At 39.1% G+C, this 18082-nt stretch overlaps 1 protein-coding gene across 1 annotated transcript; it reads right to left on the minus strand.

Annotated features, from left to right (window-relative positions):
• Positions 1-3185: 3185 nt before the first annotated feature.
• LOC145786455 (transmembrane protein 208-like) lies at positions 3186-4597 on the minus strand. Its single transcript, XM_082598116.1, has one exon. The coding sequence runs from the start codon at positions 4527-4529 to the stop codon at positions 4059-4061; it is 471 nt and encodes a 156-aa protein (XP_082454242.1). The 5' UTR covers positions 4530-4597; the 3' UTR covers positions 3186-4058.
• Positions 4598-18082: the final 13485 nt, after the last annotated feature.

Raw genomic sequence — 18082 nt, forward strand, 5'->3', positions numbered from 1 at the left:
AGGGATTTTTGAAGTTTCAAAAACACAAGAAGATAAAGACCTTCATCCGCAAATATAATATTGAACTCCCTGTCTGGCAGGGGTATCTAAAGAAGGGATTCGAAGGCTCACAGCGATTGCCTTTTTCTTATGACACTACCAGGGCAGTAATTTGTAGCGCGTGAAACATGCGGTTCTTTTCACGATTGCAGAAAGTTTTGTACTGCAGCTGGTAGCCTACACTCAGTAAATGTTACATAGAGCATGCGTTGCGCAAGAACACACCCGAGAGCCGAACCAGCGCAGCTTGATCCTGAAGGTTTCTCCATTGGAGCGGACTGTAAGCCGTAGGTTAGGTATCAAAGTAGGTTTGTCTCATAGCCACAGCCAGATGTGGGCAGTAGAGGGATACTTTTTTAATGTAGCGGAAAGGTGCTGAGGTACCTGCAGCTAATAAGGCCCGCTAATTTTCAAACCTCAGTACTTTTCAAAATACTGCATAATTTTGAACGAAACTTGGAATGAGGATATTTTGGGTCTATCTAAACGACATAATCTGTGAAACAAGTTTCTAAGTAAGAGGAGTTATAAAATATTAAAAAAATAAATGCAAGCGGGCCTAATTAGATGCTATGTGTTGTGAATAAGGCCCGGTTTGAATTTACACCAAAAGTGATAGAAAAGGTGTATTTTCACAATAACAACACCACAAAACAACTTCTAACGCAGGCACAGAAGTAAATACACAGAGACAACTGATGTTCCCTTTTCTCCCCGTGCTCCATTTTTTCCAAACCGACATAGTGTGTGTGGATATGGTAGAGATGCTAAAGTATTTTGATACTGATATTATGATATTTCTATTGCAACGACAAATTTGATTAATGGTGTAAGAAAAATTGTTTGGGTCATTCAAGCCTTTAACCCTCACTTTCTTAACCAGGGATGCACAACGGTACAATTTTCCTATCCCATGGGGCTTATTACCAACATTAGCCTAGTCTGATCATCATTATCAGTCTTGCTTTAACTGAAAAAAAGTTCAAATTTAGTGGCTTTACTGCATCAGCATGCACATATCTTTCACATAAAATGCAAAAACCCGCAAGTCAAAGCGGTTTGTTAACTGCAGAGCAGTCTAAAATATGTGAAAATTAATCAAACCACTCAATTTCAGTCCCCCCAAACTTCAACTTTCCGTAACTCAAAAAGTTCTGAACTTTTGGCTGTGAAACTTCACCAGTCAATCTCAATTTACAAAAGCAGCAATCAGAGCTTCTACTTTTGTTTAAAAGATTTATAACAACGGAGATCCCGGGGGTGGGCCTTATTACCGGCCGGGCCTTATTAGCTGCAGGTACCTTACATTTCTTTCAATCGCACTCCCGCTACCTTCCAATAAAAACATAATTCCTTTTTGGAGATTTTTCATGGAAACAATGCATGAAAAGCCATGCATAACACTAACACCAGTTACGATTCCGAGGATGAACTTTTGGGTGTGTTGATGCCAGTAGCCTACATAAAACGTCGGTACCGTAAGCTACGGAGAGAAGAGTCAACTGTGGGGCCATTTTTTTCAGACAAAAGCAAGTCCTTGAGCTTTCCTAGTCCCGATTTATAATGTGTTTTTATTCAATACAACATTCAAATTCCTTTCAGCGCAGCTGCAGTGGGGAGATTTTTCTCCGTTGGAAAAGACGTGCTGAAGCCCAAGCGGAAGGACTCAACGACTCGCATGTCTAAATGCTCGTGTTTTTAAAAGATGAGTAACATAAATTTCACCAAGAATGTTTCTTTAACTACGTTGAAATGGTAGGCTACAGTAGGCTATACGAAGGTCATTCGTTTAAAAATGATTTTGACGATACAAAGTGCTTCCTGTGTCAGTTTAAGATAAAAGTAGCCAGAAAAGCTGCGGTAGCGAACGCTACTTTAGCTCGAGTAGCGGAAGTGCGCTGCATGCGCGCTGTTTTTAAAGTAGCGGATACCCACCTCTGGCTATAGCTAGATTAACAAATTTATAACTTATATTTAGTGCAGTCATAAAATTGGTCAAATCAGCTCGAAAAAGAAAGCCAACGACAATTAACTTACACACTGCGTCCCGAAGGCAAAGTCATCATGAAATTTATAGGAACTATATGACTACGCTAAACTTTGTTGATCTTGGTTTCGCACGAAAACGGGATTTTTAACTGTAGTTGCTTGTGCTGACATTTGCGCATAAGTTATAGTGTTGCAGGGGTTAGCTACATATAGGCCTAGAACATTGACAAGAGTGACTTTCAGGGCCCTGAAACAAATAAACTACCACGTAGGCTATACTTTAAATATGGTGCGTTTTCCTGATAAGTGTCCTGATTGGTAGCCTACGGGGCCCAAATGATTCTCTTAATGGTCCTGGCAACAGTGGTGGCTCGTCCATAAGAACTGTAGCTTTCACAACTGTTTTAGTATAAGGAAGCACTTATAAGTGCCAGCGGGCAGTGGTAGCCTACTGTAGCGATCCCTTGTTCTTGCTAAACCAATTATTTTGCTTGCTTTAACAAAATTTTGATCGTTTTTTGTAGCCCATTAAGCTACTTTAAGTTGTAGGCTACATAATATTGGGCAGTAACTCCTGTGAATGACGTTTGTAACATTGTAATGCAAAATCAAAATAAGCTTCAGATTGCGCACAATGCAGTGAAATTTTGTATTTGATGGACTGCGATTCTATCTGGCCTTCCTGTGCAAATCGTTAGAAAGTTTAAGATTAAGCGACACTGGTAAGACTCTCGGGGTGTGCGCTTGAGCAACGTATTTCAAAGATCCACTACAAACGATCACAAGCCGCCACTAATGTTGATTTGAAAGGCTTTAAATAAAAATGGAAGACTTGGGTCACGGCGGTGTGCGGACGGCAGTTCAGACCAGCCGTCTATGTGAACCACACATCTATCTCACGTGAGCCGGAATTGCCCGAGTTGAAAATAGGTAGTGCAGTCGTATTTCGCAAAACTACTACATTTCAGCTTTAACCTTACACACTCAAGATCTTTGGTGTAGCTACTATACATAATTACGCTATATATCTTTAACACTCGACCAGATAGCTACTTTCTAACTTTGAAAATCCACGCTTTTTGCAACTTTCACAGCTTTTCAACTGTTTCATTTGGTGCATGGAAAGGTTCATTATGGGTCCTTTCCCCTTTGTACACTTTACTTCATATCTAGGCAAGGTAAGGTAAGGCAAGGTAAATACCTCAGCAAGGTAAGCTAGTTGAATGAGCAATGTTTTTCTTCGGAATAGAATTAGGCTACCACATTTTTTCGGAAACCCGATGTTAAGTTGACGCAATGTGATTAAGCTAGCGACAATTTTTGCAAATTTAGAAAAGAATTAGGTTAACTTTTTTTCAATGGTTTAGGGGCCACGTGACCAGATGCGTCCTCCTAGATCCGCTACTGCTTTTGAACAAGCGATTTGATTTCATGGTAGCCTCCAAAGTGCTCTTACAATATAACATGGCGCATGCAAGTTCATAAAAACCACAAATATGCAAAAACTCACTCTAGAAATAGTGACGTGGTCGTGCTGAAAATATTAACCAAAGTATCAGCCTACCTTGAGAATTTTCTTTGGAACATGTTTTTGTCTTAATTTTTAAATGCACTTCGCCGTCGTATTCATACATTTCACTGAGTAAAAAAGTGGAAGTGGCAAAGGACATTGATTTTCTAAGTTAAAAAAGAAACAATTTTCGGGATAGGAGTTTTATGTAGCCTAAAAGATTCACAAAAAATGAGAACTTAGAATATCTTACTGCATATCAGGGTTGAATTCGATGACAAATCACCACTAGATGGGAAAACTATTCTAAGGCAGCAAACAATCTAATATATCGATAATGACACTTCCTGCTCCAAATTAGTCGTGCAATATTTCAACAGCCACTAAATCAAGTTTGTAAAGATTGCTTTTGATAATAATGATCATCACGACTACAATATTGCATCACATCCACACACCACAAAAACAAATATGTCTTATAATTTATCTAAATTAAAAATCTCCGTTTATGAAACGTTCATTATCTCCTCTTTTTTTCGATTTTCTTTTTCTGTTTATCCGTCAGTTCTTGGGCTGGTGCAAATACCCACGGAGCAATAACACCAACCCATAGTTTGTAGAAGGCAACACAAGGAATGATTAACCACAGCAGCCAACAGTACAAAGATATGCAACTCAAAACTTGGCATGCAGCAGTAACAAGTATAATGTCTTTCACATATTCCCCCATTCCATGCTCCATGTTAAGATCCAAACCACTGTTGCTCATTGATGACATCATTTTTATGGAAAGAACATAATTTATAATTGAAAATAGTAGAAGACCGATGTGGCTCCAGCCTACATCATTGTAGCAAATTAAGAATTGATACAACAGAACGGGAAGATTTCCACCGATTACGATGTAAGAATAAAACTGAAATGTTTTCTTGTTTTCTTCTTTAATCTGCTTCCCTCCTTTGGTCTTTTGTTTTCCTTTGGATTGATTCATCACTCAAGCTTTAAGTTGTTCTAGTCAGCTACAATAACGTTCAAGAACACAAATTCAGTGGCCTATTTTAAAACTCTGTGAGATATACAACACTGATAGAGATATTCATACAATTGCACTTACACTCATTATACATAATATGAGTTTAACATAAGTTCTCAAGTGAAGGTCAACAAAAGAGAATTGTAAAAGAGTAGAAAAAAATGAATGTTTACCGAAGGTTCACTGTTACAAGGGGCTCATGTAAATAGGTTCTGGTACTTCCGGCAAAACCTGCGTCCTACCCCAATAGCTCAGTTGAACTTATAAGACAAGTGCCTGACTTGTGAGCAAAAAGCAACCAAGTCAACTGTTAAGCAATACTGTCCGCCCCGATAGCTCAATTGGTTAGCGCGTCACTTCTGGAACAAAGAAGCTTCAAGATCAAGCGGTGCTGGTTCGACTCTCAGGGTGTGCGCTTGAGCAACGCACGTTAAAGATTGCTCTCCATTCAGCGGCATCTAATGGACGGAATAGTTCCTCGACAACAAGACTTCAACAATCGGAAACTTCACTCTGTCAATCTCGGTGACCGGGCCTGCGTCAGTGATTCAAAGCCTCTACAAGTATGCGAAGCTGCCAGGATTAAGCTCTGCAAGAAGCTTTCCCAGTTCGAAGATAAAGATTCAATCAATCAATACTGGTTCAATTCTCGGGGTGTGCAGTTGAGCAATGCACTCTAAAGATATCTCTCCAGTCTCCATTCAATGACAGTAATTAGTCAAACAAATAATTTAGACAACAAAAATGTAAATCTTTGTGACCAGAACTGTATCAGTGGCTCAAAGCCTCTACAGTCTACAAGCATGCAAAAATTCAGGATAAAGCTTCTAATAGGCTTTTACAAAAAATCGATCGATTGTGATCCACTCAAACGAGTCTTTCTGAAATCAATGTGGGTGTAAAGAATTGAATTCGAACAGACGTATATCGGTAACTTTTTATTCTGCAATTGTCTGCTGCTAATCTTAACTGCAAAAATGGTCTATCCATTATATGGTTTATTTTTTCACTGTTATATTTCACATGCTAAGCTAACATGTGTTCTTGTTCAATACCTTTTGTTTGTATAGCAAGTATAATGTCATCGAAGTATTGTGGTTTTGGAATATATACTTATTTAGAGGTAAGATATTTTGTATGTAATAAAACATGATACAGAAGAATTTACCTGTGTCAGCACCTTGAGGAGATGATGAAAAGTGTCAATATAGACTGTGACAAGTGAATATAATTTGTTTGTAAATTCCAGTTTTAGTTCAATATAAGAATTAAATGTGTACTCTAATCAGTAGGGCAACCAAAAGTCAATAAAGTCAAAGTTTTTCTGCCTTGTTCAAAGTTTGTAAAACGTCCATAAACTAAATTTCCGGCTGACACGAAGAGAGGTTTCAAAGTTATTGAGTAAAAAAAAGTCAAATTTCATGGTTAGGACAAAATTTTCTTTTAACGTAGCCTAGTTTTTCTTCTCTCTATTGATATTTCATTAAAGCTACACAGATACTGATTTTTTGTTGCAATTTCTGAAGTACGGTAATAATCTTGTTTCGCCCTCTACTGACGATTGAATATCAAGTAGGCTATGCATGGAAGGCAGGTAACGTGGTCTTTGTTCTTGGTTAGGAGAATGCTCAAATCATTATACATTCATATAGTATTGAGTTTTAGCTTCCTGATGTTCTCAAATTTGTCTTTAGCTAGAAGTAGGCCTATAATACTGCAGAACTCTCTCAGTAATTTCAGGATTATTCAAAGACACTATATTTACCTTTTGCAGTTTTTCGAGTGACTTTCATTACCTGTGGTGTCCAGAGCCGGATTTATCAGTAGGCAGTTGCCCAGTGGGGCAACTTATTGGGGGCGACAAAATATACGAATATATTACATTGATAATTCTGTACGTGAATATAATAATTCACAACAGATATATATAAGCTCAATTAATAAATATGTTATCACATCACAAACATTTATAAACAGTGCGGCAAGTCATGTATGGCAAGTCATGGCCCTTAGAGTACTTCACGCTTGATCGGTTTTCAAGTTCAACAATATGTGCTGCTTAGTGCTTTTTTTAGTTATCTGTCTCGATGGAAGACTAGGCTTTGTGCAATTTTTATTAATCATTGTTTGGTTTGTTTCACTGTTAGTAAATTTAAAGGAGCCTAGAAAAAATGTTTTTAGTCAATATGTTTCTCGGCAGCCAATTTGTAGCAAGAATTGACAGCGATAGACACGTGTTTCGCCCATGAGGCTGGGCTCATCAGTATCGCACCGTATTCTGCCACAAATTTATTCGACCACCGCTTTACCAGTCAGTTTAACTCTTATCTTTGTGGAAACAAAGAAAGAGCCAACAAAACCAGCAGGCGCCAGGGCAGAGGACATTGTGAAGAAAGGGGCGTTCTTCCCGGCTATCAGCACAAGGCTGAGCACTCACTAGTACAGCGAGCAGCTGCGATTCGCCAACCATAACGGTGTAGCTTCCATGCTAGCCATTCAGACCATCCAATCAACAATATGTTTCTCGGCAGCCGATTTGTAGCAAGAATTGACAGCGATAGACACGTTTTTCGCCCATGAGGCTGGGCTCATCAGTATCGCACCGTATTCTGCCACAAATTTATTCGACCACCGCTTTACCAGTCAGTTTAACTCTTATCTTTGTGGAAACAAAGAAAGAGCCAACAAAACCAGCAGGCGCCAGGGCAGAGGACATTGTGAAGAAAGGGGCGTTCTGTTAGGTTGATGGAAAAGTTGCAGGCTATTTTGTGTACTTGCCTTGATGCTTAAAGTATGTAAACAAGCCAAAAAGTAAGACTAGTTTACGAAAGAACTTTAGTTTCATGAAGTGTTATAAAAATGGCGGCATTAAGGACAAATGCCTGTGTTGTATCAAAAAATTGAAAGTCACCATTGAAAATTTTTTTTGGGGGGCAGCACTTAGGCTAAATCCGGCCCTGGTGGTGTCGTTGAGTCTTCCACATTTTTCTTTTATTTTATTAGGAAAAGAAGATATCTTTACCTAACGGCTTGATTTCTAATATGCTTTGTAGTTTGTATTTCGCATTTGGGTTGCAAACGCATCAGGTTGTTTGTCAAAATTAGGTCAAAATTTGTAAATTATAAATATAAAGTCATTATTTCAAGTTTTTAGGTCAAAAAATTGGTTGCCCTACTAATCAGTAATGTTGCTTAATTTGATGTTTTTTATGCACTTTGACAAAGAACAATGTACACAAGATCGTGAAACATAATGGTAGTTATGTTTACACTTATTAATATGCACGCAGATGATACTGATGCGAAACAATAAAGTGTTACTACACTGTAATGGATTGGAGGGGTGCAACCTAATTCATACCCTGAACAATCCGTACCCTCAGTTCGTACCCTAAAAAGATCAAGAGAAAAAATAGCACAAAGCAGACTGCCGAACTTCGGAGTTGCTGATCGCAACAAAGCCGAAGTCGCTAATCAGAGTTTCCGCAAACATTTTAAAGTTAGGGTTAGGGCATAGCTGACTTACTTAGGATTAAGCGGAAACTCCGATCCATGTGCTATTTTGGCTTTTTTTTTCGATTTTTTTCAGGGTACGCACTGAGGGTACGAATTGTTCCGGGTACGAATTAGGTTGCATCCGTAATGGAGCACTGATTCTATAGGAGCACCTAAGGTCATAGGCGTCGAAATAGGGTGGGCAGGGTGGGCGGCGCCCACCCTGCCGTGAAATGAGGGTGGGCAAAATATGTTTCGCCCACCTTGTTTTCATGACACCAATGAAGTGTTCGTTACAATTATTTCCGTTTTTGTTAAACGCTGAATTATCCAACCAACTGCAGCGCAATTTCTTGTTTTACGTTATGTCTTTCGCTAGGTATCCGACAGAACAAAGCAATGGCCTACAGCTTGGACTGAAAGGAAATTATCAGGTACCGTAGCCTAGTTATTCCTTCCAGCAAAAATTTGTTCCAAGAACCCAGTTAGCCTAACAGTTCATTTTTACATTGTAGTAACAGAATGAGAAGGCTAACCAAATGTGTGGCCATAGGCGCCGGGTTTTGAAAATTGCCGGGGGGGCAAACTTTCTAGCCGACTGATTGCTTACATTCAAAATGCTGATGTTTGTTTGTCAGCATTGATGTTTGTTTGCGTCTATTTGCCATTGTATATCGCCAAGCTTTATAATGAAGGCTCAGGCCTCGAAAGTCCCGGCGGACATGTCCGCCGTCACAGCATGTGATGTCCGCGGGAAGTACCATCTAGATCGGTCATATTTGTCCGCCGAAAAACAACACAAGAACTAGCGATACAAATCGTCGTTGCATAGCACGAACAATTATTGCAATAATATATTTTCCAGCGCATTCTAGCGCGCATCTACAAAATGTGAATACTGTATCCCTTAGCTTCCATTCAAGGAGGAAAACTTTCGATTTTTACGTTGCTTCAAGGATTGATGACATTGAATCAGCGTAACAAAGGTGAATTCTTCGCTAAGAATCGATAGGAGTACAGGTACTTCTACACTAATCACGCGCAATTTAGTTCAAGTTTTACGTCACAATATCTGGCTTTGATCTCCGAGTAATAATGATACGGCAAGGTTGGTTACTAAATTAGATTATACGAGTACGCTATTACAGCAAGATGCAACAAAATTTGTTAAGTTTTGCTATTACAGTAAGAAAGAAAAGACCCAAGGAAAATTCACTTTCGCTCACATGACATGCAAAAATAAACTTAAAGAAAAAAGCCTGTGAACCTTTGCACAGCAGAAAATAGTAGCGTCATTGTAGAAATTTTCCGACTCCTGCCCAGAGTATTGTGACGCAATAAGCCACACGACCTCGTTCGGGGGAAGTTAATCAGTTAACTGTGACGTATTGACCAGCTACACCGCGCTTTGACTCTTCAAGCGCAAGTCGTTGGTCTGATGAAAGCCTTTCAAAGTGACTTTACTGATTCTTTAAAAAGCCTTCTAAAACCGTAGTTATAGTTCTGAAATGGCGAAGAATTATTATCAAGATAAAGTGATTAAGCATGACGATCGACGGCTAAAACTGGTGTGTCCGCCGTGAGACTTGATTTGTCCACCGAGATAGCTGCTCAGACAGGACACGTTTGTCCGCCGTCAACAAAAACGAATTTCGATGCCTGTAGGCTACTTCGAATTATATGCTAGTCACTTTGAACTTTAGCTCTTAATACGCGTAGATACTAAACTGAGCAAACTGCACCTCGTTATTGACACTCCCAAGAAAAAACAAAGCAGAAGAAATCAAGAAAAACGTTTTTCAATCATTGTTACTATGCTTCAATGGCACCATGCTGGCGTTTATCAGCTACCGTACTTCTGTTTCTTTTGTTATCTAAGGCTACGTTTACATGATAGGCGAAATGAAAATGACCGAAATGAAATCTCAAAGCGGCGTGAAAAAGGTTTTGTTCACATGCCATCTCATAGCGGCTGCTTTTGCTTTCGAGTGAAAGGAATACATCTTCTACGCATGAGTGATTTTCGCGCCTGTAACTAGGCTACTGAGTACGCTGAAAATAAAGTTGGTTCTCCTACCAAACAAAAACAACATAGATTCTACAATAAAACATGCAATTCCAAAGGGTACATTAACCAGTACTGAAACAGCAGAAGTGCTTTCAAAATTCATTTAGGTTAATAGACTGACATCACAAGTTCAGAGCAAATTTACTTGTGTTCTTCAAGAATGGACTAGCTTAATTTATTGGCTAATTATTTGCTCTTTACTAGTGCACCAGTCCAATGCATGTCTTAAATGATTACAGATGACATTGACAATAAGTTTTTGTGCTCAGTCTAAAAAAACAGCCAACATTCTAGACTAGTCCCAGTTGAAAATGTATATCATTATGACTTTACAAATATAAGGCTATGCTTATTGTACTGATGTAATGCTCAAGTTCTCCTTTCCTAATACACTTTGCAGCATATCTTTAAGAAAATTGGGATGATTGGTTGTAGGCTAGATAGCTGGTTCTAAAGCACAACCAACATTCTAGACCAGTGGTAAAATTCTATTATTATGACTTCAAAAACAAAACTATTTTATTTATGTTATGTTCAAGTTCTTTTAACGTGCTACACTACCAATTACTACACTACCAGTTGACTGACTATAATCAAACTACTAGGGCTAATTTCATTGCTAGGATCTCATTGCGGCGTGTTTACATAGCCGCAACCAGTTGACATCGGTTTCATTTCTGTCAAAACTACCGATGTGAAATCCAGACCGCCATGAATCTCACTTCGGTCGCCGCGTGTAAACAGATTACGCGTCCGCCAAACGAACCGAAATGGAAATCTTTCATTTCGGGCGCAATGAAACGTCATGTAAACGTAGCCTTAGGAGCAGCGCTCTTGTTGCAACAAGTAGATCTTTTAATTGAGATCGATCCGCAATGAAGGTCAAACTAACGCAAATTTGAACTTAAAAACATTTGCTTTAGAATTTTTTTTTAAATAGTTTGCAGGGGGGGCAGCCACCCCGAGCTTAATTCACGGGGGGGCGCCGCCCCTCCGCCCCCCCAGAGTCGGCGCCTATGTGTGTGGCCTATCGTTTTAACGTCGCTAAACGTTGAAATCGTGTAGAAAAGAGAACTTTGATGACTAGGATACGTTGCAAGCCTTAAAGCAGCCGGCGGCCATCTCCGCTAAGTAGTGCTTGAATGATCGCCTGTGCTACCTCCTCCGTCGGCCAAGTTTGGCCGCCGGTTTCTTGTAGCCAATTATTTAATTGCGCAATAGAATGATCGTGGATTAAATGTCGAAAATATGTAGTATCAAAGAGTGACGCAGAATTAGGTCAGCGCATCATAGTCACTACTGTTGTATTGAATATATCCAGCTGCGATCACCAGCGCTGTAAGTTTTGTTTGCAATTCCCGATGTTTATTTTAACAAAGTGTTAATCCGAAGTGCTAATTTACATCGGCTGGCAATATTGTCGTTTTTATATCGATTCAATGTTGTCGGACATTGAATCGTTGTTAAAAAGAAGAATAAGGTTAGTTGACATCCGCAGGTAAAACACGTGTCTTCATAGTGGAGAACGCTGTGGGTTAGTGACTTCACACCCTCAATGGTGACATCATAACGGAATAAATGGTCAGGTTTTATGAAAGGCGGTATGCAGTTGAAACAATTTACTGAGCTGCAAACAGTTAAAACAATTTAGGGTCGTTAGATGGTCTCGCAATACCGGATTACAATCCCGATAATACATTTATTGCGTGGTACAACAATTCTATTGCAGGACGTCGCCCAGACTTCAACAATGCTAAGTGATCATTTTAACATTGTTGCAAGTTTAATGCTATTTACTTGTGCTATTGTTATTGTATTTTGGCCGCCGAGGAGGAGCCTTCGGTAGGCCACGATGGCTGCCGGAAAAAAACACGAGTTTTAAGGCCTGCGTTGAAACTGAGAAACATTCACAGAAGCCCTTCGATACGTTGCATTTTTAAGATAATGTATTCAGACGTTGAATCAATGTACAAATGAACTGTTAGGGTAAATGGGTTCTTGGAACAAATCGAAGGGCTTCTGTGAATGTTTCCCAGTTTCAACGTATCCTAGTCAGCAAAGTTCTCTTTTCTACACGATTTCAACGTTTAGCGACGTTAACACGATAGGACGATAAAAACGATGTAAAAACGGCAATTTCTGCTGGTCGGGATAACTAAGCTACGGTACCCGATAATTTCCTTTCAATCCAAGCTGTAGGCCACACATTTGTTGATCCAAACTAATCATTTTAACTATTCAAAATTACTAATTTATAGACATTAAACATGATTTTTTTTTGTAACATTTTCTTTTTTTATTTTCCCTTCACATCTTAAATTTTTCTGAAGGTGTTGCAACCGTGCCAAATTTCTTTCAACTCAATAACTTACTTCGGTCACAAGCACGTTTTAACGTTCGCGTTTTGTCGCTTCTACCTTAAAAACAACTGAACGGACATGACGAATTCAAGCACGTTTTAGCGTTCGCGTTTTGTCGCTTCTATTTTTGCTATGTTGACGTGTATTGTTTTTGATATGATGGTCAGAAATAAAAACAACTGAACTTAACTGACATGACGAATTTTAATTTAATAGTTCAAACATTTTATTTTTATTCCTTTCTGCACGTTCAGCGACGTTAAAACAACGTGAAGTTCAGTTAGGCTACGGTACGGTCGGTACCCGATAATTCCCTTTCAAAAATAAAATTACAAAAACTCGCCGAATAGGGCACTCGCCGAAAAAGGCTCTCGCCGAATAGGGAACTTGCCGAAACGGGCCATTCCGGTAGAAAACAGCATGAGCCATGGATCTCTACCTGTTCCGTTTGACGTTAGCATGCTGCCGGATCAGCTTCTGGCTCGGGAAGGTCGTGTGTTGCAAAGGAAGCTTTTTTCCAAATTCCAGTGGATGCGTCTTAACCCTGATGGTACTTGTTACTGTAGTCAGTAAACACCTGTCCGAACATTTTGCGGCAAATCCGAAGGCGCCACTTTAAAGATAACAGGTCACGAGTCACGCGCTTTTTAGGTCACAAAGGAAAACATAAAAGAAGTTTGTTTAGTTTAATAGCGCTCATAAGATCGCAAGGCGTAAGAAAGCAAACAGCAAACCTATTAAAGCTTAATTGCTGCAGCGACGCCAAGCGCAGTCTTTGTGAGAAAGACTAACCATTGCGAATTTGCGAACATACACATTCAATGAAATCTGTTTGAAAACTCTCGCCCACCCAGAATTCCTCTATTCAAAGAAAAAATCGACGCCTATGCCTAAGGTAGTAGGTTATTTACTTCCTTCCAAAAGTTTGTTAACTTTTTTATCTATGAACTCATCAGTCATCAATTCTTGCAAGTGTTTTTTACATGTATTTAAATCTTGTTTTCATGAAAATTACCATCTATTGTTACTTTCATTAGTTGAAAAAATAAAACTCTATAAAAGCAAACAAAATTTAGGCTTGATACGAAATTGTGATAAAACAGTCGCACACATGTTTTCTTGTTCAATGTTCATGCTTCAACCCAAGGCACTGTAATGTTGTGGTTACAATAACAATTGTGTGCACAAACCTGCAATCATATGCAACAGGCTGTGAGAGACATAAATATAAATCAGCTACTCCAGATTTTGAAACCAGAATCAAACTTACAAAACATTTACTTTATATCACAAAATTTGCTTTTCTTAAACGATCATACGTTCAATCTCTTTTTGTCTTTCCAATACACTATAAGTATGATACTTCCAATGTATTACAGCTCTCAGGGAATGCACTTGAGCCAGTAGTATCCAGTAGATGAAATAATTCACAGACAACAACACTTTAACAACAAGCGGAAACTTTCCACTGCCAATTTGATAGTACATAACCTGCATCAGTTCAAAGCCTCACAAATATTCAAACAGCCAGGATGAAACAAAGTTTTCTCAGTACGTAGATTCTCACAACAGGCCTCGAAATTCACGGCGGACACGGCGGACATGTCCGCCGTCACAGCATGTGATGTCCGCGGGAAGTACCATCTAGATCGGTCATATTTGTCCGCCGAGAAATATCGCAGAAACTAGCGATACAAATCGTCATTGCATAGCACGAACAACTGTTGCAAGAATATAATTTGCGCTGGGAATGCGAAATTATCGCATTCCAAGCGCGCATCTAGAAAAAGTTAATACTGTATCTTTTAGCTTCCATTCAAGCAGAAAAACTTTCGAATTTTACGTTGCTTTAACGATTGATGACATTGAATCAGCGTAACAAAGGTGAATTTTTTGCTAAGAATCGATGGGAGTACCGGTACTTCTACACTAATCACGCGCAACTTAGTTCAAGTCTTACGTCACAATGTCTGGCTTTGATCTCCGAGTAATATTGATAAGGCAAGGTTGGTTACAAAGTTAGATTATAAGAGTAGGCTACTACAGCAAGATGCAGCAAAACTTAAGTTTTGGTATTACAGTAAGAAAGAAAAGGCCCAGGGAAAATTCTGAAAGTGAGAATGAGGGCGATGAACCTACTACTAGGAAATTTAGTGGTGATAGACGCATATATTAAATGAACAACAAATGTAAGGATTAGCTTTGTCCAAGATCACAACATATCGTTTACCCCAAGCCATCAATTTCCGATCATCAAGGCCATCAACAATATGAGTGACAACGAAAAAAATCAAAAGAGGTTGTTTGAAATCGCATATTTCATCGCTAAAGAAGAGCTCGCATTTACGTTTTTCCCTCAACTAGCCGGTCTGGAGAAAAGACACGAAATAGATCTCGGTATCACGTATCTTAACGACAAGCACTGATCTCGTGGAGATTGGCGCACGTCTTTGAAGATCGATGCTATTGAAGCTCTCATCATAAGCATAGGTTTGGATGGCCTTGATTGCGCTGATTATAACTCCGAGCCTGCCGTGGTCTCGTGGAATACTGATACTATTTTGAAAAGGCGACCGCATCATGGAGAGGGGAAAAATAATTGTGCTTTTTCTAATGTTTTGTTTATTCTTTTCGTCACTTTCGCTCACATAACATGTAAAAATAAACCTAAAGAAAAAAGCCTATAGTGAAACTTTGCACATCAGAAAATAGTAGCGTTACGCGTTAGAGTTTTCCGACTCGTGCCCAGAGCATTGTGACGCAAGAAGCCACACGACCTCGTTCGGCGGAAGTTAATCAGTTATGCGGCGTATTATTTTTTTATTATTTATTTGCATCAGACACAAAAAGTCCATAGAATTCAAATTTTTAACAATCATCATCATCATATTTAGTAGCTACACGGCGTCAAGCGCACGTTGTTGGTCTGATGAAAGCCTTTCAGAGTAACTTTGCTGAAATTTTAAAAAGCCTAAACCGTAGCTATGATTCTCAAATGGCGAAGATTTATCAAGATAAAGGGATTAAGTATGACGACCGACGTTAAAACTGGTGTGTCCGCCGTGAGACTTAATTTGTCCGCCGAGATAGCTGCTCAGACCGGACACGTTTGTCCGCCGTCAACAAAAACGAATTTCGAGGCCTGCACAATTACCGGTACCAAATAATAATTAATAGCTGTCAAGTAACAAAAACACTTTCAGGCCTCGAAATTTGTTCTTGTTGACGGCGGACAAACGTGTCCGTCCGGTCTGAGCAGTTATCTCGGCGGACAAATTAAGCCTCACGCCGGACACACCAGTTTTATCGTTGATCGTCATGCTTAATCACTTTATCTTGATAATTCTTTGCCATTTGAGAACTATAGCCATGGTTTTGAAGGCTTTTAAAAATTTCAGCAAAGTCACTCTGAAAGGCTTTCATTAGACCAACGACGTGCGCTTGAAGAGTCAAAGCGCAGTGTAGCTGCTCAATACGTCGCACAACTGATTAACTTCCCCCGAACGAGGTCGTGTGGCTTCTTGCGTCACAATGATCTGGGCACGAGTCGGAAAGCTTCTACACTAACGCTACTATTTTCTGCTGTACAAAGTTACACAGGCTCTTTTCTTCAATTGTATTTTTGCGTGTCATGTGAGCGAAAGTCAATTTTCTCAGCGGACAAATATGTTCGATCTAGATGGTACTTCCTGCGGACATCACATGCTGTGACGGCGGACATGTCCGCGGTGTCCGCCGTGAAGTTAAAGGCCTGACTTTGATAAACCACTTTTCTGCAAAATACAGTAGCAAATTGTTTCAAAAAGCATTGTATGCAAAATGTTCTGAGAGCTTTTGAAATGTAGCATGGTCTAACAAAAGAAAATCAAAGTCACCAGTATATCTATCTTTTAGACTTAGATAGATAGCTACTGTAGATAGACAGATAGACTTCTCGTAAAAACGCGGTTTGTTTTCGGTGATAAAGCACCAATGTGTTTGCAGCATGACTAGTGACTACATATGATTATATCAGAGTTTAGCACTTCATACCCAGTGGCGCCGGCAGGGGGGGGGCAGGCGGGGCAGCTGCCCCCCCAATGTTTTGGGCATCATCTTTTTTTTTTTTTTATTAATACATATTGATTTTTTTTTTAAATATTTGGATCCCAACCTCAAGTAAGTCAACTCAAGTTGCAAGGGGGGGGGGGGGGGGGGGGGGGGGGAGGTAAAAGCTCTCTCTTTAAAAAAGTATGGAAAACCTTGATGACTAAATTGTACAGTAGATAAAAATATTTTCTACAGAAGCAAAGATATAGACTTTTCAAAGTTTTAACTAACATCACATTGATGTAGAAAAATAACAACCTGTTAAATTTTTGATACCTCACACTCCCATGACTTCTTCAGCGCGCATTTTGGCATTGGTTGCTTGCAGTGATCCTTTCACTTAAACAAAACGTTTTGTTTCAGCAGTTTTGAGTTGTTCGATTCTTTAGTTGTAAAGTAGACTCAATTTCTCCAATATTTATCATTTATGTTTCTTCTTTAATCTCAGCAGAGTGTAAAACTTGTAAAAGTTTTTCATCCATACGACGTCATGAATGAAATTATATCTCAAATCGGCGTAATGACGTGACATCATCTAAACATTTTACCGAATAATAAATTAACAAATTCGATCGTCAAAAGTGGTTTGGTGGTGGTAAATATTACGTAATAAAAAAAATGTGATAAAGTTGGAAGACATTACGTCATGTATTTTCAATACAAATTGAAGTTTAAAATTTATTCTTTTGTTCATAGTCGTAATCCACCTTCAAAGCGGTACTACAAAGAACAATTTTCGATAAGGGGGGCATCAAGAATAAGTCGACATGACTTTTATGCCTTAGAAGGTTGGGCTCCTGGAGTCTTGCTCAGTTTGGGGGGGGGGGGCTGTCAATTCTTCTTATACTTTAGGAGTGATATCTCTGTAATTTTGGCACGGTTTTAAAATTTGGGATTTACTTTGTAAAATTATTCACGCTGAGCATATCCGAAAATTAAAACTATGTGAATTTTAGAACTGCTCATATACGTTGAAATGTTGAGGTCACTTATGAGTGTAATTTGTAGCGTGAGTTTACACATTATTTTTTGGTAGAGTAATGAAGAACGTGCATTGTAATGTTGTGATTAATTTTTTTTACATTATTTTACATACAGCCAATGCCCTTTACGCTGTGAAACAGTCAGGATTAACGAGACATGGGCCAAATTAATTACTTTCATCCAGCTGATGGGAAAATGTTTTACAATAGAATATGAAATATTTCAGAGGATGTGCTGAGAAATGCCTTATATCTTTCAATTTATAACCTTTATTTGCTCAAAATTTCAGCTCAATAGAGGTGAATAAAAGTTAGGAAAAGTCAAGAAATCTCGTAGTCGCAGCCTCAGTGGTTTTAGAGATACAACTGTTGATACAAAAAAGTTGAATTGGCAGCCCCCCCCCCAACCTTCAAAGGATTTGCATTGAGTCAACAGATCTATACCTTAAGGTTTACGTCAGCTCCGGAGATCAGTAAAATATAAGGTTGTCATTTTCAGTGCAACAAGACCATTGA

This window comes from Aplidium turbinatum, chromosome 2 (assembly GCF_918807975.1).
Source record: "Aplidium turbinatum chromosome 2, kaAplTurb1.1, whole genome shotgun sequence".
Classification (NCBI taxonomy): Eukaryota; Metazoa; Chordata; class Ascidiacea; order Aplousobranchia; family Polyclinidae; genus Aplidium; species Aplidium turbinatum.

Bases quoted from the DNA above. Each gene is read 5' to 3' on its own strand.
- LOC145786455 (XM_082598116.1), bottom strand. From the start codon at position 4,529: ATGAATCAATCCAAAGGAAAACAAAAGACCAAAGGAGGGAAGCAGATT.